The sequence below is a fragment of the Lotus japonicus genome, chromosome 4 (assembly GCF_012489685.1).
Source record: "Lotus japonicus ecotype B-129 chromosome 4, LjGifu_v1.2".
Classification (NCBI taxonomy): Eukaryota; Viridiplantae; Streptophyta; class Magnoliopsida; order Fabales; family Fabaceae; genus Lotus; species Lotus japonicus.
Genome location: NC_080044.1, coordinates 83,549,804 through 83,576,246, shown reverse-complemented (window position 1 = coordinate 83,576,246; position 26,443 = coordinate 83,549,804). Strand labels below are relative to the sequence as shown.

General features: G+C 35.7%; 3 protein-coding genes and 1 pseudogene across 3 annotated transcripts; all 4 read right to left on the bottom strand.

The window, feature by feature from the left end:
- Positions 1-317: 317 nt before the first annotated feature.
- On the bottom strand, positions 318-2,522 carry LOC130713058 (UV-B-induced protein At3g17800, chloroplastic). The gene is made up of 3 exons (XM_057562859.1): positions 2,279-2,522; positions 1,870-2,180; positions 318-1,340 (listed from the first exon to the last, which is right to left on the bottom strand). Exons 1-3 carry the CDS (start codon positions 2,384-2,386, stop codon positions 521-523), a joined length of 1,239 nt encoding a protein of 412 aa, XP_057418842.1. The 5' UTR covers positions 2,387-2,522; the 3' UTR covers positions 318-520.
- A 4,053-nt stretch (positions 2,523-6,575) lies between these two features.
- Positions 6,576-10,906, bottom strand: LOC130713056 (potassium transporter 25-like). Its single transcript, XM_057562858.1, has 10 exons — positions 10,753-10,906; positions 10,440-10,499; positions 9,970-10,195; positions 9,617-9,865; positions 9,428-9,481; positions 9,126-9,176; positions 8,461-8,774; positions 8,211-8,331; positions 7,848-8,105; positions 6,576-7,749 (listed from the first exon to the last, which is right to left on the bottom strand). The coding sequence occupies exons 1-10, from the start codon at positions 10,810-10,812 to the stop codon at positions 6,674-6,676; spliced, it is 2,469 nt and encodes an 822-aa protein (XP_057418841.1). The 5' UTR covers positions 10,813-10,906; the 3' UTR covers positions 6,576-6,673.
- Positions 10,907-16,888: 5,982 nt separating this feature from the next.
- On the bottom strand, positions 16,889-17,782 carry LOC130710555 (uncharacterized; annotated as a pseudogene).
- A 4,208-nt stretch (positions 17,783-21,990) lies between these two features.
- On the bottom strand, positions 21,991-25,537 carry LOC130711074 (NF-X1-type zinc finger protein NFXL1-like). Its single transcript, XM_057560531.1, has 2 exons — positions 25,407-25,537; positions 21,991-25,150 (listed from the first exon to the last, which is right to left on the bottom strand). Exon 2 carries the CDS (start codon positions 25,137-25,139, stop codon positions 22,260-22,262), a length of 2,880 nt encoding a protein of 959 aa, XP_057416514.1. The 5' UTR covers positions 25,140-25,150; positions 25,407-25,537; the 3' UTR covers positions 21,991-22,259.
- Between the last annotated feature and the right edge of the window lie 906 nt (positions 25,538-26,443).

Genomic DNA, 26,443 nt, shown 5'->3' with positions numbered 1-26,443 from the left:
TCGTGGAGGACCAAAAGTGCAATTAAGCCTATTAAAAAAGTAAGGGTATAATTGACAAATTATAACCTTAAAACATCAAAATGACAGTTAAATATGAAAAAAAAAATTTCTTCTAAAATGACACTTAAATAAGAACGGAGAGAATATAAAATAAGATTCTAACCCATAAATTTAAAAGGACGCGCTCGAGCCGAGTGAAAAATTTATGCCAAAAACCTATAAAACAAAAAATTACCGTCACTAACTTAATTGGCAAGTATTCAGGCACATAAACTTATGAAGAGTGCAGTATGGAAAAAAAAACTTAAAAAATGCACTACAGTAAACAAAAAATACATTAAGTCAATAACTTAATCGGGAGGCATTTGAGCCAACATCACTATATAGTATATACACATCAATTAATGAACAATAGTAGGACCTTTAACACCGAGTTACATTAAATTATTTTGCTTAGTCAGTACCAACACCCTAAAAGTCTAAAACCATGCATTGGGATGTACGGGAACAAAAGCCCAGCTCAGTTTAAGACAAAATGGTAGCTCGATTCCACGTAGCTCTCAACATCCCAGAGAAAAGAACCAAAAGTCACAGCCTCTAGAACAAGTCTCTTTAAGCCACCAAAGCTAATTTTGATGTTTTCATCCTTTGAAGAATCGATTGCCCCCTCAGGTGTAATAGCAAATTCAGGTCTTCCAAACAATGCCTCTGTGTGCTTCTCAATGATGCTCACAGCCTCTTTGGATCTTATTGTCGCATATCTCTGTAGGGTATCACCATCAAAGGACATCACATAGTTACGCAACCTAGTCGGCTTTATACCAGAACCAAATCCACCAGGACTGACATCACCGCCAAGCCATGGAGATAATTCAGGATGAGACATCACTTGAGAAGTGTTCTCTCCATTACCGGGTCTTGCATCGTCCTTGACAGGTTTATGAACACTACTGTCTTCTGCTGCATTTGGAAGAACTTTCATTGTCTTTTCCAGCTGGAATCTTTGGTCGACTCGCTTAAGAAAGTAACCATACATCACTGATGCTGCATAGACCTGCCCTACCCTGAGTTTGCTAATTTGAGCTATGGATGTCAAATCTCCTGCTCTGTTACCCAGAATGAGAGACAAGTGGTTTTGGATCATCTCATATGCTTCGTATGAGTGAAGCTGCTTAAGCTTCTCATCATCATTTGGCCATGAATCAACTCTACCGGTTGGGTCTGGGGTTATGGAGGGTATGAGGGAAATGTTAGCAGCCATGAACTTTTGCACCACCAGTGCATACAAAATCTCTTCCAGTGCTTTCCTCCTTTCATTAGCCTTCACCTCAGCAATCCTCCTAAAAAAGTTTGCAATCCAGCACAATGGTCAACAACTGACTTGCTTGACAATAAAACTATCAGATTTAGAAAAAAGCAGAAAGAGAAAGAAGATTAAGAAGTCAGCGTTACAAACCATCTCCCTAGCACATTAAGCTATTCATGCATACTGAGTTTGTATTTTAAGCAGGATTGAAATTGAACACAGTCAAATCCACATCATGAAATGGCACACAGCTAATATCCTTGAAGCAAACAGATTTGATTGCTGAGAATTGAAGTCATATTCATTGATTTAATCAGTTTTTCACATGAGAAGAGACAGCAATCAGCAATGGCATATCACCTCGGGTTAAACCATAAAAAGTGAAATTCTCATATACCGTGAAAGCACTACACTAGACATATCCAGTTCAAACATAAAAAATACTTGACATGAATCAAACAAATTCTATTATACTTGATAATAAAATCAAAATTGCATTTGCAGGGCAGGGCGCATAAGATTTAGAAATTAGAGAGAAATGAGAAAAGATGCAACAAACCAACCTGTATAAAACTAAATCAGTGGAGGAAGAAGAAGGATCTTGATTCTGTTTATTGGGATCAGATTCAGAATCACGGTCAGTTTGGAGCTGTAGAAGCTGTTGGTCAACCGCAGCAGGCACGAGATGCGGGTGATTGATCAAAATTTGAGAAAGGAACTGTCCAATCGGGGACTCGAGCTGAAGAGGAGCAATCTTATTAGCGGATTCATCCGAGTCCGACGCTGCTGCTCTAACAACTAAGGCTCTTCTTCTAGTTCCAACAGAGAAACTCATATGACCTTGTTTGGGGATAGACACAGAAGTTGTGCATAGCTGCCAAACAAACAAAAACAATCAATCATAAACAGCGGAGAGAAATGATTTGAATAGCAATCAATCAATCATAACTGGAGTGAGCGATTTGTTCATACCTTACGAGGGAACCGAATATTAGAAACAAGGCGAGCGGCGTTACTAGGTCTTGGAAGGATGATCGATGGAGTCGCCGGTGAGCGGACAGCAATCGCTGCCACGTCCATATTGATTATTGATATGCAAGTCAACCAAAAAAACACCGATGGCAGACAAGAAAGCTAGCCTAGCTATTGCTTTTGCTATTGCTATTGCTATTGTTGTTCCGAACCGAACCAATTGACTGAATCGGTGAATTTGGGCTGCCACGTTAGGTTTTTATATGCATATCAGGCCCACTTCTCTGTGAGGTCAGTAAATGACCACTCACCCCCCAAAATCACTTTTATTTTTCAACCTTATAAAATCAAATAATTGAATTCAAAATTAGACCAGATATTTGAACGCGTGGAGAGGAGACGAGGGTTCGCGAAATGAGTTTCCGTGATTCATAAGGTACTTACTTGCAAGCGTGGACAGGGTAGGTACGTGGGGTGGGGTTCCAATTTTATGGTCCACAACTTGCCACTCATGCTGCAATTTTGTATTATCTTTCCTGTTTGAGTTCTCAACTTCTCATTCCCTTTCTCTTCATCTTTCCTGTTTCAAAGATACACCAGAAGTCTAGAACCCTCTAAAATTGATTTTTCCATTTTTTTATTCTTGTGCCTCTCATTCCCCTCATGATCATTTAATGGTGTTACGATTCTTCTAACTCACGATGTTCCAATAAACACATTCACATCCTCTCAACCAGGATGTTGTAGGCGTTAGCTCGATATGCAAAACACTTATTGTCACAAGCGCGTAAATGTGTTATAGTAGTGAGGTGTTGTTGCATTGGAACGAAAAAAAAAAAATTAGAAGAACTTAAAAGTCATGGTAGTAAGTATCGGCCGATATACCGATATGATAAGCGATACGATACGTTATTTTAGGTAAATGATACGTATCGTACCTGTGTATCGAATTGTCCTTGTATCACGTCCGTATCGGCTGTATTGTATCATGTATGGTTGTATCGCGATACGAAGTTGTATCGCACGATACAAAAACTAGACAAACCGGGTCAGATATTTGTCCTTTTTAGCGTTTTTTACAGGATTTTTCTTTAATCTGGGCTAAAGTGGGTCGACCACCTGACCCAATCCATTTAGGGATTGAAATTACCCTAGATCCCCACTTTCAACTCTTGTCAAGGGTTCAATTTCAACTCTTTATTAAGTTGTAGCCTTTTAGGATCAAAGCATAGTTTAGCAAGTATGGAAGTGCTTTGCATTTATCATGTTATTGATGATTTTGAAGGAGATGAAGACTTGCATTTGTCATATTTTGATTAATTATATTATATATATCATATATTTTTCATTTATGACTTATTTTTATTTGTGTTTGTATCGTACGATACATAATATGATACGATACGCGATACGAAAAATAGATCTTTCGATACACGATTCAACTACCATTACTCCACACAAACCAAGTCAAAACTAATGGTATCGAACCAGTCACATTCGACTATACATCAAAAAATCATTTTTCTATTTTTTATTTAAGATTTAGTAAAATATATATTTTATTCAAATAAATGTCTATCATGTCAAGTTGGAATATCCCTAATATTTTTATTTTATCTTTTATTATTCATTATTATCTTATAGAATATATAATATGATGATCTAATGTCAATTTTAAAATTTAATTTGACTAAATTTCTTATTTGTTGAATCACATTTGATCCATTGAACCATGTACCAGTTCATTGGTTCAATGACCGGTGCGACTTCTAAAGCATTGATATTTTACTAAATAAAATGAAGGCTTAAATGCATTTGGTGTCCCTGATGTTTCAGGTTCGTGTAAATGACACCCCCCATCTATTTTTGTCAATGTTTGTACCCTCAATGAAACAGAACAGTGTAACGAGTACCCCTCCGTTAGTTTGACGTTAGAAAACTAACGGAGGGGGCTGACGTGGTTTTTTTTTTTTTTCCTATTTGACACGTCATTAAATAAAACTCAAAACTTGGAAAAATGGTTAAGGGATTCGAACCCAAGACCTCAAACTTGCAAAACACACACTTTACCATTTGAGCTGCACAATCAATTAGTTATATTATGAACAAAAATTTATTTATATCATTATTCCCCTTGTTCTTCTCAATTCTTCATCATCTGCTTTATCTCATCATTGTGTTTACCATCTCCATCCCCAACCACATTGAAACCCAGATTTCAACATCTTGCTCTTCTTCTTCATCATAGCCAACTAAACCCAAAATCAGAACCAACCTCCATAGTCCAAACCATCTCCTTCTCCAATCTTCTACCTCTCCTTAGCAACACGAAAAAGCAAAATAAACAACAACCCCATGAAATGAGATTCCAACAACCCAGCCAAAAACACCGTTCAAAAACCCACAGACTCAAACCCAATTTCTAAAAACAATTCTAACTCTTTTCCCTCTAGAATTTAAGCTCGTGAGGCTTCATGCTAGACTTCAAGGAGAACCTGGAACCTAGGTAAGCCTTCAGGTCTGGAACACTCTCGATGGCGTAATTTAACAATGGTACCAGCCAGTAATTTAACATGAGAGTGAAGCCAAAATTACAAAACTCAAAAGGGATTGATTTTGAACAGCTAGCAGATACAGTGAAGAACCAGGGAACAACCTCAGGCACTCATTGAGCTCTTGAAGTGATCCTCCAACGCTCCATCAATTTGTGCTTCTCTTCTCAGATCTGGAAACAAAACCAGAAATCGAACTAAAAAACAAACTCATAGATCTCATTTTTCTGCAAAATCAAACCTTCTCAAACAGCCACCGCAGCCCAACCTCACTTCATCCCTACGACAAACCTTCTCAAACAGCCACCCACACCCAACCTCACTTCATCCCTACCGCAACCCACAACTGCAAACCTTCTCAAACCCCACCCCCATATCGGAAACCTAATCCACAGCCTCACCGTCGCGCCGCTCTGCTCCACCGCCATCACCCAACCCCCACCACCGACTGCTGGCCACCACCGCATCCCACCCCACCTCCACCCCAAAAACCAGAAACCCACTCACCTCCAAGCACCACCGCAACCCACCCCACCCCCTTCCCAGAAACCCAATCGGTAACCACTCAAAGGGAGTTTTACCATAAATTGGGGGTGAAAGATGAAGAGAAGGAGAGAGAGAGAGAGAGGGGGAAGGATGATCTGAGATCTTTGCACATCGCAACTTGGATCTTCACACGGGCTTGATTATGGGTTGCTTCAGGTATTTGTGAAAAGGAAAGGGGGAGAAGAAATTTGCACATCCCACTTAGGCTCTTCTTGTTTACTTTGGTTATGTCTGTTGCCAGAATATGAGGTTTGGAGCTTTGGTTAGCAGTGGGAAGAAGATCTGGGTATAGGTTTAGAGGAGGCTAAATGATATAAATAAAATTGTGTTGCAAAATACAACAATTATTTATGTAGCTCAACTGGTTTAGTGTTGGTTTTGCCACTTCCAGAGCTTGGGTTCGAATCTCTCTCACAATTTTTTCCCAATTTTAAACGTTATTTCCACGTGGCAGGTCTAAAAAATAAAAATAAAAGCCACGTCAGCCCCTTCCGTTAACTTTTTAACGTCACTCTAACGGAGGGGTACTCGCTACACTTCTTTATAACATTGAGGGTACAAACATGGACAAAAATAGATGGGGGTTGTCAGTTGCACAAACATGAAACATCAGGGGCAATAAATGCTTTTAAGCCTAAAATGAAGTGTTGAAAGGAGTATGGTTTTTTTTTGTCTCCAACGCCTGAATCTAAAATGATACATAAAATTTTGACAAAAAAATGATACATAAAAAAAATTCTCTATCCTTATGATGTCATAAAGTTTGTGACAATTCTTTTACCCAATCACCCGTTCACATAAGCTTTTACGTGGAATTTTCACAACTGCTTGGCCTCGAACCATTTCTTCTTTTCATGTGACATTTAGTCCCTAAAAAATTTCATTCATCAAAACAAAGTAACAAACCATGCAAAAATTACTTTATTTCTCCTCTATCCATGATTTGGGTCAATAACCAGAAAAAAAATGCTACGGAGGAAGGAGAAAGAAAAAAAGGACAAAACGAGAAAACAGAATAGTCAAATTGAAATGCAGATACACAATTATAGATCACATTTTATATGGTCATTAACTCAATATGATGTCTATTATCATCTAAAGGGGACTATAACACCCCAATTCATATTCTCTTGTTCTTTGGTACCAATTTCAATTAGCACCAATAAGAAATACCTCTATAGACTATACTCTATAGACAGGATATAATGCTTTCTTTGCTTAATTTGCAGTGTATACCATTCCTTGATTCTGTTTAATTTTCTTAACCTTAAATTACTGTCTGAAACAGCAAAACTAGTTATATGCTACATACCATACCAACTTCTACAAGGGCAGCATGAGGGATTTTAAGAGCCACAGGAGGTTCTCGACAATTCTTTTCACTGAAACTATAGGCCATGATTAAGAATTTCTTGAGAATGTTTGAGCCTTCACTCACCACCAAATGTGACTGGCCCAAGAAATAGGCACTGCCACTCTCCCTTGCTTCAATTAGTTCCAACAGCTCTTTCCTAACAGATACCTGCATTTTAGGACTATTAGCAGGCAACATGAATCGAACCTTTTTTCTCTTGCAAGCACCACTACTACTACTCTCCAATGGCAATGCTGCATCCCCACCAACGGGGCTAATCTGAGATTCCTTGTTCGGGCCCATACATGGAACAATTTCATCCAGAGGAACTAAAGCATTTTCTTCTGGTGCAGAATTTCCCACAACTATCATTCTTTCGTGTTGGGAAACCATGGATTCAATGTCACTTTGATCAATGGAAATGAATTCCCCTATAGAACGAATAATCTGCTCCTCAAAATCATCTGTATCCCTGACATTATCACAATATCCACACCTGACAATACAACGATAAATTTTATAATCTTTCGGCCCAATCCTTCCTATGAGGTACCTTTCACTTTCCGGGATGTGAGGCACCGGTATAGACTTGAAGGACACCAAGATGAGCACTTGATGAAATGCAGGGAGATTAGTGATGAAATGTGAAAAGAAAGCTGGGATTCCTGCCACTATGTCAGTGTAAATGAAGCCAATTCCAGGTACTCTGGAAATTCCAAGGCCTGGACTAACATCTATTAGCCATTCAGTTGAGACCTTGTTATGCAAATCAAATTCATACTTCTTCATAGTTCCATAATGCCATGAAATCATGATTGTCATCGATACAGCCAAAAGGACAACCAGATACCAAGCTCCCCTGTGAAATTGCAGCATGCAGGCTGAAAGATATGCAGCCTCAAGAAAGCCAAAGAATACAAGAAAGCAAGCTGATAGAATCAAATTCTTTTCCCAGTACAAAGCAATGATAATTGACATCAGGCTAGTTGTCACCAGCATTCCACAATCTATAGCCAAACCTGCCATGCCAGAACAAAAGTTTGATTTTAAGTTTATAACTGAGTCTGAGTGCCATGATGGATCAATATTTGAAGAATGGAATAATATTAATTCATACCTGTGGCATTGCCAATCTTGACCAAATCTCCTCCGAAAGTAACAGTGACAGTGAGGCTGAAAAACATCAATAACCAGTTGACATCAGGGATGTAAATCTGGCCATGTGTGGTTTTTGATGTGTGAATAACTTTTACTCTTGGAAAGCAATTGAGGGCCAGGCACTGGTTAATGATGGAGAAGCATGCTGTTATGGTTGCTTGGCTTCCCACAGCAGAAGAAAGCAGAGACAATACAAGGAACAAATGTTTAAAATGACCTGCAGGATCAATCACGAACCATCAGTAGTTCAGTACTTAATTTATTAGCTAGTCAATTAGTGAATTTGCTGGTTATATAATAGAAAATAATCTTCAAAACTTACGCGGCATGGATTCACTGAGATGATTAAAATCATCATGAGTGTGTAAATTTTTGGAGATATATGCAGCCTGGCCAGCATAGCATAAAACGAGAAGAGGATAGATCAAGCATATAAATGTTATCTACACAAACAAGACACATTACGAAGTTAATTAGTTCTAATTATATTACAATCAATAATGCATTAGCTAGAGAGTAATTAATTATCAGGGGTCATCTGACAAGTTGTGCTGTGTTACTTGTGTACGTACCTTAATTGATTTCTTGGAGAAATGGCCTAGGCCTGCAAACATTGCCTCTGATCCTGCTGCGCATAGAATGACGCTCCCTAACAACCTCCATCTGCTGGTGTCAATGTTTGTGATAAATCTGATCAAGTATACTGGGGATATTTTATACATAATTTTTGCATCCCAGTAGAAAATATTATACGTTTCCACCGCACCAACAAACACCAGCCAAAAAGCAATAATTGGAGCAAACATGAACCCAATTTTCCGTGTACCGCAGGGCTGCAACATGAACAGCCCAACCAATATAGCACACGCACAGGGAACAGGTACATCTGCAATTAATTCATATAGAGACAAAAAGTTAAAAGAGAGATTAATTCCAAATAACACCATTTTTATGGATAGAAGAAATATACTTACATAAGCTTATCAAATCAAATATGCAACATAGTAAGTATTGAAAATCTTATATCATGTTACATTCCTGATTCTACATTCAGTAATGGCATGGAAATTATACATATATATTAAAGTAGAATGAACTTAGCTTGACAATTTATGGATACAACTTGAATGTATAGTGCTTAATGGCAAGTGATAGTGAGAGGCCTATTAGGTCACATGCTTTTTCTTTTAATCTAATCACACACAAATTAAGAGCAAAGTAGTATACTAGTACTTACATCTTTTTAGAGCCTCTGACACGGAATCCTTAGTATGTTGCGACGAGGAAACTGGTTATAAACAACATGAAACCAGTTCTTTTAAAAAATGAAAGTTTAAGAAAAAATATATTTATTACATTCAAAATACAAAAAAATACTTTTTAGGTACCGATTCAGGAAATAATAATAAAAAAAATACAAAAAAAAATCTTAAGTAATTAAGAGGATTTTAAAATTGAATTCCCGTCAGAATATTTATCCGCAGCAGGAGTCTAAAAGAAACTATGAGTTTTATTTGTAATCTCAGAGCAAGGTCTTACACATGTGAGCCATGTCTGACAAGGATCTCTGAACACCATATGAAGCTGATAACACTGGTAAGCAACCACAAAATATACAAAGAAGTTATTGAAGCTGAATAGTATAACCACACAAAGGAGTATATGTTAATTACATTTGCAATTACTTGTAAGAAAATTAAAATTAAAATTGTGCAGTCAGGCGGTCACCTGAAAGGGCTGGAGTGAGCACTGCAACCCCAATTGTGATGCACGAACCAAAGAGGGCTGTGAAGAGTATTAAATAGTGACAGATCTTGTGTTTCTCAATGGTCCTTCGTGCTCTTGAATCAACATTAATGACACTACTGATCTTAGAGTTCTCCTCACAAAGCATCACCTCATTGGCAGTTTTATCACATGGGAACAGACCAACTTTTGCATTTCTACACAACAGTGAATATAAAGCAAAAGTACCACCTACAATTGAAAAGTTAATCCTTCAGTTCAAAACTTAATTATTCATATATAGTTACAGTCCAGACAGATAGAGTAGTAGTACATATTAACAAATAATTAATTACCCTCTCCTTTATCATCTGCTTGGAGCACTATAACGGCATATTTGAGCAAAGAGATAATTGTGAGGGTCCAAAAAATGAAGGAGAAGAGTTCATAAACAACCTCCTCTGATGTAAGATCTCCCGTTTGCATTGTCCCAAATACATATAAGGGTGCAGTGCTCAGCTGACCATAAACTACTCCAACTATTTGAAATGAGACCAGAATTGTTTGCTTCCATGTTTTTTTCTGAATATATATATATATATATATGATATGATATGATGAGATTCAAAATTCAAATCAAAACAGCAACGACATATCAAGTAGTTCTAATTATCCAGGACAGGTATCTAATTAATTAAAATGCAAGATCAATTTTAATGTTGAATCAGTAAGACACAGTAGAGAACAGGGTGGGAAATTTAACGGAGTGGATTCGATTTAGCATGCAAATTAAGAAAATGTGGAAAATCAAATAACTTTATTATACCTTAAACTCGTCTTCAAAGATAGCATGATCGGAATGCAGTGGAGAAGCCATTTCAATGCCCTGGGAAGGAAGGTAAAAGCAAAAGGTAAAGTTGGAAAAAGAGTTAATTAGTTATGAGGTGAGAGAAAGATGAATGAGAGTGAGCGATTCAAGCAATGCAAGAGCAAGAGGGAAGAGTAGATAAGAGACGGAGCACACAAAGAAGATCATGAGGGAGCTGGCTACACGTATGTATGTCACACACACACACACACACACACACACTGCAGTGTCAGAAACAGAAGCAGCTCAATACACAATTAGTATACGATACATAGTAATCTTCACGAATCACCGGCTTGTTATTATTCTCATCCCGTGATAAATATATCATCTGAATATCCAACACGCTACGCTACGAACACTCTTTGCTACATATTTTATTAATTCATTGGAGATAGTAGTGAGGAAATGCAAAGGGTGACATAGACACCCACATTTAGACCCATTTGGATTTCTATCAAGTGTCAAACACAAAGATAACACAAACAACTCTATTATTTTAACAAAAAAAATGATATTTTCTCGGTTTTATTCTTTCTAACAAGCATTCAAACGGGCTAACTCATAGTCATAGTCATAGTCATAGTCATAGTCATAGTCATAAAGACCATTAAAGAACCCGTTACTTTTTAGTTTTTTCGTCCATTGACTTTCTCCTTTGAAAAGTTAATGGTTTTTTTTTTAATTAAAGTTAATGTTGAACTCACACCCTTTAAAGACCATTAAACAAGCTGGCTCACTTTCTACTTTTTAGTTTTTTCGTCAATTGACTCTATTCTTCCGAACAAATATAATTCTAATTTATTTTCATGTGCTAACATACGAAAAGTGAAAGATCTTTTAAAATTTCTTATTGCACATTTTTTTCATTTCACTATATTTTATAAGGGGGCTAACCCGCCGTCCCGCCAAAATATAGGTTGGGTTGAAACTTTGAATCCAAATCGCAAAAAGGGTTTGCCCAGGCCCGCCCCGCCAACCTATATTGTCACCCCTAATTAGTGCCTTGTTTATAATGTAGTAGTACACAATCTATCTATCTATCTATCTATCTATAAACTATATAAAAGGAGAGTTTTTGCAACTTTGAGGGTAAGATAGTAATTCAATAAATCAATGCACATGAGTGAATATTTTTTCATGGGCATATATGTAAATTTGTGAATAATTAATTATAAAATCAATCTTGACCGTTGATTGCTTCTAATCCTAACCGTGCATCATTTTCTTACAAAACCCTTTGAGAAACCTTTTGACATTCTTGGTTGTTTTCTTTATTGCTTTTGTAACTCTTGAATGTGGTGACAAAAATAGCAAGAGTCTCTTTCTTTTTCTCCCATATATGAAACACATTTTCATTCCACTTTCATATTCCTTTCATCTTTCCCATCTTGATCTCCAGAACCTCTATTTCTATGGAAGAAATCCCTCTCATTTGAATTCTCCAAAAGCATCATCCCCTACATAAGAAGATCTTCTGTCAGGTTAGAAAATTTTCTACTTCATCTCTTCTTTTTTATCAGTCACTTCTTCTTCTTCATCAGTTTTCATTCTTTAGGCATTGATGTTCTTCTCCATCATCATCGTCCATCCGGTAAGAGTTTTCTATGGATTAACAAAATTACTATGATATTTTCTTAATTTCTATTATGTTTTCTTCTTTATCATTTCTCTTATTGTGTTTCATTTTTTTTCATGCACAATTTTATGATGTTATTCCCATTTCTTTGACAGTTCAATCTTTAGTTAATGTAAGTTTCTTGCTTTTCTTTTCATTTTCATTATCAACTAAATCAACTAACTGATTTTCTTTTCTTCTAATCTAAAACAATGAAGTCTTTGTTCTTATTTTACATTTAATTGATTTCATTTCAATTTTTTCTTCTTTTAGGTTTTACTGCTATTGTTACCGTTCTTCCAATATACTATCTTGAAAATATGTAAGTTTCTTGCATCTTTTGTACTTTTTAATTGTTTGATTGTCAACTTGGTCTACTGAATGAGAGTCATCTTTATTTTATTTCACTTTATACAGTATTGTCATCTTCATCGTCCTTCTTCTCTTCGAATACATTAGGTTTAATTTATTTTGTCATTTTTAGGTGTCACTTACACTACAAATGCACTAATTTTACATTATTTTTTCAATTTTTGGTTTTGGTCTGCCTTCTTATTTCTTTTATCTATCAACTCTATTGGTTTTTTTTTTTATAAATATCAACTATATTGGTTGAGTGTACTTCATTGTTTTTGTTCATTTCCCTATTGAAATGAAATCCTTAATTTTTTGACTGAAATTGAAGGACCAATGACATTCAAGTTAAATTATTTGAATCTTAATTTTTTATGTTATAACTCAACCATAATATAAGTATATTAAATGTTATTTAAATACTAACTTTCGGTTTCAAGTTCAATTCATTTCTTCGTCTTTATAGTTTTAACCGCTTGAGAGTAGGAATTCTATGAGACACATATTATTAGTTTATATTTGTTGAAACATTAATCAACTAATAATTAATATTAATAATAAACCTCAAAAGTTAAAGGTCATTCAATAAATAAAAACACTCATATACTCCTTCCTCTTGAACTTCCTTCATCAATGTCATTCTATGGACTTCTACTATTACCTTCACAATTATTTTAAGTAAATTTATTATTGTTTATGAGTTATGAAATTTAAAAAGACAAATTTAATATTAAATAAAAATATACATAATTATAAAAATAAATATCCCAAACATATGATAGAAAAAGAAAAAAAAAACATCCCTATCCATTTCCCCTTGAACTTCCTCTATCAATGTTAGTCTATAACTTTCTACTATTAATCTCAATATTATTTTAAAAACATTTATTACTATTTAATTCATATTGGTTATGAAATTTCTTAAGACAAAATTAATATTAAATATGATATCACTAAAAAATATAGGGCATTCCATAAGATACATTTTATTAGTTTAGATTTGTTTAAGCTCTAATCAACTGATAATTAATAGTAATACTAAACTTTAAAAGTTAAAGGTCATTCAATAAAAAAAATTCTCATATCTCTTCCTCTTGAACTTCCTTCATCAATGTCATTCTATAGAGTTCTACTATTAACTTCAAAAATATTTTAAATAAATTTATTATTATTTATTTCTTATGAGTTATGAAATTCAAAAAGACAAACTTAATATTAAATAACATCTAACCAAAATAATACGATAACCCTTCTCTCTAAAAGTATATAAATAAGTGTCAATACTCATTCAACATGTGCTATTCACATAATCTTTGTTTATGTATTTGTTTTTGTTTTTTCAAAGGCTCAAGGTTCAAGCCCTTTTCTCAGGTATATATATTCAAGGGGTAACTATTGATGTACTAGCCTATAATGTTTATATGTGTTCTAACATGTTTTTTTTTTCATGATGATTTTCAACTTGATTTCATCATGTAAAATTGAAACACCTAACAAAATATTTTCTTTTTGATGGCCCAAACTTTGTATGAGGTATCCGATATTTCAGAGTTTGTGTGCTCCATGTGTGGGAAATAAGAGATTTCAAAAAACCTCAAGTTGTTAATAGTATTAAGTTGCTCTTAATCCATGAACATGTATTCTGTTTTAATAGTTTTTCCCATTCTCATGGTACCTAATTCAAACTATTTATTTTTACCATACAAAACCATGAATTTTTATAATTGGAAATTTTCATTTTGAAAATAAAACAGCACCCGAAGATCCATGAAACCTTTGGCCGGATTCAAATAGCACAGTTTAGTGACACATTGTGTGAAGGACAAATTTATATGATTCAGAATTTTATGGTTCAAACATCTGCTAAAAAATGTAGAGTCACAAAGTATAAATACAAGATTACTTTAATGGACATCTCTAAAGTTAAAGAGACTACAAGTGACACAATTTATGGAGCAAAATATGATAATTACCACTTCCTAAAATTCAGACAACCGCTAATGACTAATACTTTTTTTAAAAGTGAAAATGTATTGAAATAAAGATGAGGAGATATACATGATATTCACCCTCCTCAAAGGGGATCCAAAAAGCAAAACCAGCCAAAAATACCCTCTAGGATTCTGCAGACCTAACCAAAACCTAACCAAACGGTTAAAAAAATCTAGCAAAACGGGTTTTGCTAATGACTAATACTTGCTAGGTTACTTCTCATACAACAGCAATTGCATGCTCCACATTGTAGTTTATTATTAATCTTTATCTTTTCTTATGTTAGATGTTAATGGGCATTTGGTTGAAAAAAGGTGGATTAATAGAAAGTGAAAAGGATGGGAAGACAAATATGCATATAAATGTTGCGCTACACGATTCGGCGTGAGTCTTTTTCATACATTGATTGATTATATTAAATTTTTTAGACTCCCCTAAATCATTAGGTTTATTTTGTTAAAATAAGAATAAAAATTGCAGAGGCAATCAACTGGTGTGTACACTTTGAGGCTTATACGCAGACCAGATGGTGGTGTACTTAAGCCAAGAAAATAACGAAGAAATTTTAGTTGTGATAGTTCATCCGTGTAAGACCAAAAACTTGCGATGTTGATGATGGAGTTCGAGGTTGGGTACACAGTTGAAAGGAACCATGTTTGGTGGAAGCATATTAGGAATTGAGCGTTAAGTAGCTTAAGTGTAAGTTCTGAAGACCTTGCAACTGAGATTAATTCAAGGTGCAATGATGAAAATACCAAGTGCACAAATTATTTTGGGATTTAGTCAGTCAAGGGCGCCAATTTGTTCTAGGTAAGTTCTTCTTTTCTATGTGAGATTCATATACATACTCCATAGTAAAGTTATTTGGATATCTAAGTAAAAACCTTTTCCTGCCTTAAAAAAACGCAAAACAAATCCGCCAGAACTCCAAGATGCATAAACTTCCAAGAACATCCACTAAACTCATCGGCTTCAGGCATGACAGCACCAATGTGAAGCAGATTCAACAATTTTTATATTTAAAATGAATTGTATTCTTTTAATTCATGATTCTTCTTTTAGTAAATCTATAAAAATAACTAAGAATATGAAAAAATACACATTATAAACAAAAATGAATATCTCCATGTATTTCACGGATCACAATACTAGGAATTGAATTAAAACTTCCCGAGTCAGAACCTATTTATATTTTCCATTTTTTAATGTTTTTGTGCTCAATAAACAATTACTCTATATGAAAACTACTGTTACCTCCACAGAGAAAAATGAAAATTACTTTCTTTTTGGGTAAGACGTCTTTCTTTGAAGGATTCGAGTCGAGAACATTCATATCATTATGAGTTTATCTCTCTTAGGGGAAGGTTACTTTCATTCTACATGAAACAAAAAATAAAAATCTATATGAAAATTATCTAAATTCACATCAAATTTGCCTAGCTTAAAACTCTTATATATTTTCATTTTTTCTCTCTTTTTTTACTCCCTTTTATTTCTTAGATTTTATTTTATATGTTTATTGATTAACATAAATAAGATAAAAACACATATAAATAAATATATATATATATAATAGTTTCTTTTCTGCAAGACAAAAACCAACACATTTATCATGAAAAAGTATTTACAAATTAATATGTTCTTACATCTAAAATTAAACTATATCCTTTATTAATCTGTAAATTATCTTTGGTCATTGTTAAAAGTACTACACACACTCTTATTAATACCAACCACCCTAATGTGTAACGGTAGAAAATGTAACACACTTTAAAGTGTGATACACATGGGGGAGGATAATGATAGGTGTGGGTGATATTAATATCATTGTCCATTATCTTTTAATACATATAACAATAATAACACATATTTTAAAATTTTACGCCATAAAAAAATGAATATCCCCCGTGCATCGCACGGGTAAAAAATACTAGTACAAAATAAAGGGTCAGGGTTTGAATCATGAGGAGAAATGATTTGTATTAATTTACGAACAACTAGCATACATTTTCCTATAAAAAAACAATACAAAATAAGTTTAATGCAATATATTAAATGCAAATAATCTTTTATGCAAATAAGTTTTGAAAGTAGTTACAACTTACATGTACTTATTTTCCAAAAAAAAATAAAATAAGTACGTACAAATATTTAATGTCACATGTCCTCGAATGATAGCTTAAATGCATGATAAGACCTATGAGACATATGAGTTGGGGCGGGAGAGGTCTAGGAATCAATTCCTGGAGAGTATAATTTAGCTTTCAGATATAACGAAAAAAATGCCACATATATATTTTTTAAAACGCAACTTTATTTGATGAGAATTAAAAGTAATCTCCCTCAAAAAAAAAAATATTTACATTAAGTTAAAGGAGTACCCAAAGAGGATCGACTCGATCACAAGTTTTTTTTTGGTACATTGCCTTAAAGAAAACAAAAACTACGGTCTCACAAAGGAGACACCACACGCATCAGCCAACAAAAGCACTCCTAACCCCGCAATTGGGTTCTCATTTATAACTAAGTCATCATTCTGATCCGCCCCATGCTTAGCCAACAAATCCGCACAAGCATTCCCCTCACGTAAAGTATGACGAAGCTCCACAATCCAGTCCCTGCTCAGGAGATCTTTAATATCCCACACTAAAGCGGCATAACGATGACACGAAGACGGCGTGGACTTGACGAGAGTCACTGCGTCTTGAGAGTCAGATTGACACTCCACAATTCGATACCCCTGCTCCCAAGCAAGAGATAAACCATGGAACATGCCAAGAAGCTCCAAATGCAGAATGCAACACTCATCCAGGTAGCCAAAGAACCCCCTAAGCCAATTCCCGTGTATAGTTCTGAAGCACCCCCCCAAAGCCACCACACTGAGGAGTCCCATGAACGCTACCATCTACATTTAGCACAACACAATCAGCCAGACCCACCGTCCATCTAACTAACCGAGGAGTATGCATAGGCGCATCAACATCGACTGCATAACAACGAGCTATATCATCAAACATAGCTAAAATATCACCTCTCAACACCTGCCAAGGAATCAACTTACCCTCCATGCACCAGACATTACGCAGCCACCACACCCACCATAACGTCGACATAACCAAAGGAGAATTCTCCTTCAGTACCTCACGAAGCCAAGCTTTCGAGTCCGCAAACGCAAAAGAGCTTCCTGCAGTGTCAAATCCCATATGACGCCAAACACGACGAGCTTGCTGGCAATCTCTAAGGCAGTGAAGCACGTTCTCCTCCCCAGCATTACACATTACACAAGTAGCATTAAGCGCCATCCCTCGACGGAATCGACAAGCATTCGTAGGAAGCGCCTCTTGATACGCTAGCCACACAAAAACAATGCACTTCAAAGGAACCTTCAGCCGCCAGATCCATCCCCAAGATACCACAGTTGCCACATCACCAGGGTCTTGAAAAACTCGCTGCTGAATCATCCAATCATAACCAGATGCAGTGGAGTAGATACCAGAAACATGGCCCTTCCAACGAGTCCCATCTACAACGTGAGAGTTTATTCTCACCGGAAAACCCTTGATACAATCAATAATAGGCTCTGGAATAACAGTCCACAACCGCTCAAACCACCACACTCCATTGTCCCAAACATCACAGATACGCATAAGAGCATCAATTAGCCTACCAATAAACATGCTTAACCTCATAAGAGCATCTCCAATACAAGGTTCTTAGTTCTTATTTTTGAGTTAAGAACTAAGAACTACGAACTTTACCATTGGAGGTGCTGACATGGAGCTCTTAGTTCTTAAAAATAAGAACTCAGTTCTTATATAAGAGTTTTACTTTTTGAGTTCTTAGCTTAAAATATTAATTATTTCTCTCTCATCCAAATTACTTTATTACTTTATGAGTTTTGTTTTTTACTTTATGAAAATAAAAATGATAAATAATGTGGTTGGTGGGACCAAATAAATAGTGGTAAGAACTCATGGTTGAAGCAAAATTGCTTGAGAGTTGTTTAAGCACATGTGGCAATACGAGCTCACATGAATAGTACTAAAAACTAAAAAATAAGAACTAACATTAGAGATGCTCTAACAACCCACAACTGACATCAAGTAACTTATGAGGTTAAGCTTAATTATTAATTAGCTTTCATGGTCGCTGATCCGCCCTTTTCACCCATGCAAAGTTAAAATTGAGTCGCTCTCAATAACGACATTATAGAAATTAAACTGCTAACAAAATAATAGAGCATGCCTAATAGCCAACACCCTAGCCTCATAAGCTCATTTAATTCCCATTGGCCTAAAAAAAAGCCAGCCACCTTCCAGTTTTGATTCCTAAGAAGTAAGAACCTTTGCCTATGCCACTTGCGCTTAGCTTGCCTTTTGAAGAACAATCAACATTAAATATTCCTTAACTAGTAGTAAGTATCTCGTGCAATATTGTACGAGTATTTTATTTTTTTAGCAAAAGATTTTATTGAATGTAAAATATTATAATAATTTGAAATTTTATTTCAAAGAATACTACTGTTTAAATATTTAATTTAATGATCATTTATAAATATCTCAATTTATTTAATATTAATTATGGAAAGAAAATATTCAATTGAATACATTTTTGAAAATGTAACTTTTTTAATGTTTGAAAATATAATAAATACTAATTATTTGGATTTCTTGAATAAACTTAATTTAATGTATTCAAAATTATAGAAACTAGCAAATTATTTTTGTGAATATTTATGTAAAAATAATATTAATATGATATTTTTTAAATGGAAGTTTGTGGCTCATGGCTCAGTGAGAAAACAATTGAGATTTGAAATTGAGTACTCAAATTTAATATATAAATGGTGCAGACCATAATTTTGTTAAGATCTAGAAGAAGAAGAAAAGTTCAAATGATATGCAAAACTTCTTTTCTAAGAATAAGCTTTTACTTATGTTTTTTAAAAAATTATGCTACTGTTTAATTGAAAATATCAAACTTGCTTAGAAAAAAATTAACTTTTTTGTTTGCTTCAAAAAAATAAATTTAGACTTGTCCTTGAAAACATTGTTGGATTATTTGAAAAAAAAAATAGACTTGTCTTTAATCAAACAAAATATTTTAGGAAAACTTAATAAAGGGGGAGATGGACAAAATTTACATCGAATCACATGGATTTCCGTCAAGGATAGAAATCATAGGATAGTGGATGAAACAAGAACAAGCGCACATGCACGCAATTGCCAAAATCAGAGTACTTTGGATTGGAGCATCTTCTATAGTTACTGTCATTTTTTCTCAATTATTAATTAAATGATTGACAAATCATATCACATGGTTTCTTAATAATTTCCGCTTTTTTATTTCCTGATTTCTATTTCTGACTGTGATTCTATGGACAGGAAATGGAAACAATTAATGAAATGTGTTGGCTACGCCCAAAGATATTGAACCCCGTAGAGAAACTGAAACAGAAGTAACATGTACTATAATGGGGTTGTCTAAATGACCCATGATAAAGTTTGGGTTAAATAACCCATCATCCAATCACATTGGAGATAAGTGAGTTGGAATTTCTATATTTTATTTATTAATTTATTTTCAACTCATTTATCTCAAATGTGATTGGATAATGGGTTATTTAACCCAAACTTTATCATGGGTCATTTAGACAACCCGTACTATAATTATTAATTTTGTTTCAAATAAAATTGAGTATAATTATTAATTTATTGTTATAAATAACACCAACGTGTTAGTTTTTTCTTTTTACGATACCAACCCGTTATATTAGTGATATTTGAACCAAGTGGGTTATGTAGTGGTTCAACACTTCATCCTTTAAGCAAGTAGTTGAGGTTCGAATCTCAACTCTCGCGAATAGAGAAAACTCATTGGTCAGTCCCTACCACTTAGTGCACTGACCGCGGGCGAGGAATTAGTCTCACGACTGTCAGCTGTAGGGATACCTTGGTCAAGACAAAAAAAGATTAGTGATACTTGCAGATGAGAAGTGAAGTTTGAATTTGTAAAAAAAGTTATTTTTAAAAGATAACTATATTTTTTTGTATGTGTGAGAATGAGAATGTGTGTATAAGACGTTAAGACATAAAAAAACACTGAAACTAAATAGATTCTCTCACTATAACATTTGTTTTGGTTTCGCAAGAGTTCAAAAGCATAGCCATAATTACGGAAAATTATCCTAAACATTATGAAACAGTTTTCCACGGTTTCATGTTCCAACGTTACTTATTATTTTTGATAATATTTTCTCGTACTCTTTTGGTAACATTGTTAGAAAATGAAACGTATTGTATGAACAAGACCTACAACAATATTCACATAATAATTGATTCTTATTATATATGGAACATATAACACTTTATTTACTATTGTGAAAAATGTGTTGCCTAACGAATTCTTTATAGCAACATACACAAAGTGTTTCTTGATGCATTTTTAGGCAACAAATTTTCATAATTCAGTGTTGTTAAAAGTAAAAAATGTTGTAGTGTTTGTGGTGTCCATATATGCTCCATGACTTATTCTTCGATCACAAATTTAGAATGTTCATCTACCCAACATGAAATGTATTAGTATCATCTCCTATCTTCCAGAAGAGAGGGAGGGGGTTATACCTGAGCAACTTTTGATAAACATAAACTCATCTTTAAATCATTTCTTACAAGATTGGGTGTAAGGTTATCGGATGCCTTGGGAAGAGGGGTGGATGGCAACAAAACCATCACGGAGATAAAAATTGAAAACCCCTTACAAGCATATGTAGGGTCCTAATAAACAAGAGCTAATCAATTGGACAATTGCTAAGATTACTCAATACCTTGGTAATTATTTTAATTTTATTTTTCTGACAACTTTTTTTATTTTTTATCTCATCTAACACTTACATTTATCTCTTTTAAGAGGCAACCACCATGACTTCTTCTGATGCAACATGAAAGAATAAAAAATATTTGAAATTAGGACAACGAAGTTATAATGCTTACATGGCCCATTAAATTTTTTTCCCAATTGAGGAAGGGATGAGAAAGGGGGTGGAGAGAGAAATACAGGTTGGGGATGTGGTGGTCGTCGAGGTGGGATGAAAGGTTTTGCGGTGATCAAGCGCGGTTGTTGGTGGCTAAAATCAAGGGTGGAATGAGGTGAGAAAGAGGATGTTAGGGGTGGCTGGTGTGGTGGAGAGGGAGAATGGTTTCATGTAAGTTGAGGAAATAGGATGACGTGAAAGAAATTTTGGAGGTACAAAACTGATACTAAAAGTCTACTTAAACTCTCTTAGCTAGATGCCTAGATCCACCGTGTGAGTGCTGACTCGATGCAAAATCATTGATTAATTAAAAATTAGGACCAAAACCTATAGAAATGACAAATTTAGATAAGACCTTATATTGCAAGGGACTATAACATATTTAAACCATTGATTAATTAATTTTCTTTGAAAAAATCAATTATTGTGGACAATCATGGGAAAGGATGGGTTGTCCACATCTAAAGAGATATAAGAAGAGAAGAGAGAGATCAAATGTATAATGTGTGATGTGGTAGGAAAAGAAACTAGTAATATTAAAAAAATGTTATTTTAAAATAAGATAGATAAAAAAGGTAGGTGTGAATCAATCAAAACTCAAAGTTTCCAAAACATGGGAATGCACCAATTATTCACAATCAAAAGTTTTCTCCCAATCATCTATAACATCATAAACTTCCTATGCGTCAAAGTTTCCACCATGCAACACTTCCAGATACGAACCACCATCATGAGTGATGACATTACTTTCAGTGTGTTTCCTAGAAACTTCAGCTTCAACTCATGAACTTGAAGACGATACTTGATCTAAGACACTCCAAGGATTCAATGAAGCAGATATTGGGGCTTCTAATTTCTTCCACATAGTTGGTTGGATATTAGTAACCAAATCCTCATCTTCACCCCAACCAACAACATTTTTCCATGAATTACCCTTTGTTTCTCCTCCATTCATTGCACCACCAGATCCTCCCCATGCATTCTTAACAACTGAAGATTTTCCAACAATCACAACAGCACCTTGGAATACAGTTCCATGATCCAACCTCCTAATTGCAGTTGCCGCTCGGGCATGATCATTAAAAACAGCCAATGCATTCTTGTTATTTAACCAAACAAGTTCACACTCACCACCAAATCTCAACACCAGTGCACTAATATCTGCATCCCTCGGTAACTCTAGAAAAGAGACAACAAGTCGAGGGTCCATGTCTACCAAATGATCAAATGCTGGAGGAAGAGAGTCAAGAGACGCATAGACACCTTTTACCCCTAGCACTCGTGTTGGAGGTCTTGATTTTTTGGTAACATGAACCACGATGAAACTCTTTGCCTCCCAACCACATGTACTCACTGAAAGCTTCCATCTTTCAGCAATCAACTTCACTACATCTCTCTTATCCTTTAGCATGGGGCAGAAAATGTGGGCTTTTAAACCTCGTGTTGTAGTTCCTCTACTCTTTCCAAGTACTAAAAACTTGCATCTCTCCTCAATTGATAAAACCCATTTTGAATCACGTCTCAACAAATAAGCCAGCGATTCATAATTTTCACCGAACTGGAGAGAATCCAACTTTTGTGAGGTAATCTCAAAAGCACGTGCAAGAACTCTTTTACGCTCCCACTTAGAACACTCATCATTGCACATAAGTTTTCTTTGTCCCAGTGGACTTTTTTTGTCATTGTCATCCAATGGTTGAAGTAGCAATTTTTGAATAATTGAAGCTTCATGTAAGGCACGACTACGACTACCACCCGCGTCACAAGGAACATTTGCTGTTATTCGGCCACAAGAACAAGCAATTGTGACCTGAAATTGGCATATGATATCTGGACATGGAGATGAAGGGTGACATGGAGCTATACACATGTGCCGACAGTCCTTCCTAGGGGCACCACATGTTTGCCCACAAGAACCATGGACACCTTCCACGGTAGAGTGATCATCACAAGGTGGAGGGTGGCATGCTCTGCCACAAGCATGTAAACCACACTTTCTGGTCTTCCCACAGAGCTCATTGCACCTAATATCTTTTGAACCACAAGGCATGTTCCTGACAACTACGTGCCCACCAACACATTCTTTTGCTACTAGCACTGTGCAAGGAGGACAATCTCCACAATGGCAGTTATGGGAGGTTGGATGGTGGCAAGGCTGAGGAACAGAGCATGGAAGCTGGCATGAAGGAAGCGTTGTTCCGCAAGGCAACGGAGGAGGGATTGAAGTCTTTCCACATGCACATGTCAGATCAGTGAATATAGTTTCAACACAAGGTGGACAATAGCCGCGGTGACATAAGGATTCACATACATGCTGGCCGCATCTTAGCTTCTTTCCACATGGCACAGAACAGAGGTGTGGATCCCAATTTGCATTTGGATTGGAAAGAAGACAACATTGTTCATTGCATCGGTGTCTTCCACAACTCTTTTTCTGCCCACAAGGCTTTTCACAAGTGAATTTCTCATTCTCTGATGTTGTCTTACAACACTCCACGGCTCGGGAAATTGAGCCACATCGACACCTTTGGGAGACTAGAACCAAACAAGGAGCACAATCCCATGCATGACAAGCCTGTTTACATTGATGCATCCCGCAAGGCAAGGACTTGCCACATGCTTGTGAACACGTGGGAATTTGGTCTAAACAACTATGTCGTTGCTCCTCCAATTTAGCTTTCCCACAACAACATGTTTTAACATGAGTTATTGACGAGATACACTCTGCACAACTTCCTGGGTGACAAGTCTCAGTACAGGCATGATTGCCACAAGCAAGTTTCTTTCCACACGTGGAACTGCAAGAAAAAGCTCCACCTTGTGCTTCAAATTCACCTTTCACTGTCAAGTCCCCGCAAAGAATAACCTCCATCTTTTTGTTGCAAAAGCAAGAGGCGTTGATTGGAAAACGGCAGGGGCCACAAGGACCCAAATGGCAAATTTGCTGACAACAATGACGGGCGCATTGAAGAAGCTTATTGCAACGGTGGCCACAGGTGGGGCGGTCAGAGCAACGAGTGGTGATGGTTTGCTTCCCGCAAGGACACAAACATGGTGAAGCAAATGCCTTGCAAGGAGGGCATGGACCGGGGTGGCATTGCAAGACGCAAAGATGAGGGCAAAGATGATCCTCCTCCTCCTTATTCTTGAACTTAAGATCACTAAGAGGCTTCCCACATGGTTCTCCACATGAATGCGGTGTGAGATAAAAGTCACATGGTGGGTCTGGTATCTTTCCACAGAAGCAAACATAGCTGATCTCCTTGGATGATGTGAGTTGCACGGACTGGCAACCAGGGCAGCGCCAGTTAATCTTTATCTCTACGGACAAATCAATGGAAGAAGGTGCTCGAGCCCACTTCTTTACACAATGTAGGTGAAATATGGAGTAGCAACTGGAGCATGACCAGACTGGAGCAGACCTGCAAACCTTGTCATAGCAAATCATGCATTCCACATCGTCTTTGGTGAGCTTGTCCTGAATCTCTTGAAGCAGGTGAGGTAAATTCTCCTCCTCTTCACAACGACTTCTAGGTGGATTTGAGCAACCAACATCACCATTTTCATGTAATTGTGTTTGGCAGTGGTTGTTTTTGGTGGATGCTGGATTACGAACTCGTTGCACCCTCCTGTACCTATCATCCCTCCTCTGCAAACTCATCCGCCCTCCAACTATACAAAATTAAAAAAGTTTAATTTAAAGAAATCATTGCTAGCTTCGTCCTAATATACATATAGATGGGAAAGGTAAATATTCATAAAGCAAATTGAGTAAGATCAATTACTTTCAAAAACCATGTATGTCTATATTAATTATTGATTGTTAATCATATAACAGATGTAGGTTATCGGAGTGAAGGAAAATTAAATAAAATTAGTTGAACAAATAAATAAAGAAATAAGAAATCAAGTCTGTCAAACTCAAAACCTGATTGGTTGCAGTGAGAGTGGGTGTGATCGATCCTTTGAAGAATGAAATTAAGAAGGATGAGATTGAGGACTGACTGAGGTGAGATAGGAGAAGAGAAGCGAAGGTTTATTTATTTATACCAAAACAAAGAAAGAGGACCCTTAGTCCACTCCTTGGAGCTCAAGTAAAACACTAGGCCCCACTCCATTCCTTCCTGCGTGTCCACTCCTTGGAGCTCAAGTAAAACACTAGGCCCCACTCCATTCCTTCCTGCGTGCCCCTCACGCCTTAATTCCTGGCCGTCATCGCATATGATACTTATAAGAATAGTGTTTCATTCACATAATTAAATTCATCTCAAAGTGGTGAGATAAGGAATAAATGAATGAGAAGTTAGAGATATAGTAAATGGTGTGATAGGAATAGAAAAAAAAAATACTAAAAGAAATGTGTGGAAATAAAATGAAGTGTGAATGAGATGGAAGAGAAACAAGAAGGAAAAAAAAAGATAAAGCTACACCTATGATATCTTATCTAATTAGAGCCAAGGGAACATGAAGATAGAGTTGAACATTGGAACAAGTTGCGAAACACCTAATTGTAAATCTAAGTGGCAGCGTCATGCCAAATAATGCATCAGCAATTCTTCAAGAGTTTATTGAAACAAAACTATTTGTAATTAATAAGTGGTTATAGTTTCGTCACATTCTTGATATTTCAAGTAACATGAAATACCAGGCCTCATGTATGAAAAACGTCCATCACCCAAATCTCTCTGGTGTCGACGACGAAAGCACTACGAGAATAATAATCTTGACAATGCATAAATATTAAAATAAGATTAAGGGTGAGTTTTAGTGAACAGTTTAATTAAGCATATCTATCTATCTATCTATCTATCTATCTATCTATCTATCTATCTATCTATTTATATTATACTAGAGTTTTTTACCCGTGCGTTGCACGGCGAAATTTGTTATTTTATTTGAGATATTAATCAATACTTTGATTATGAAAAAGTTGAGATACTGAAAACAATTATAATAAGAAATAAG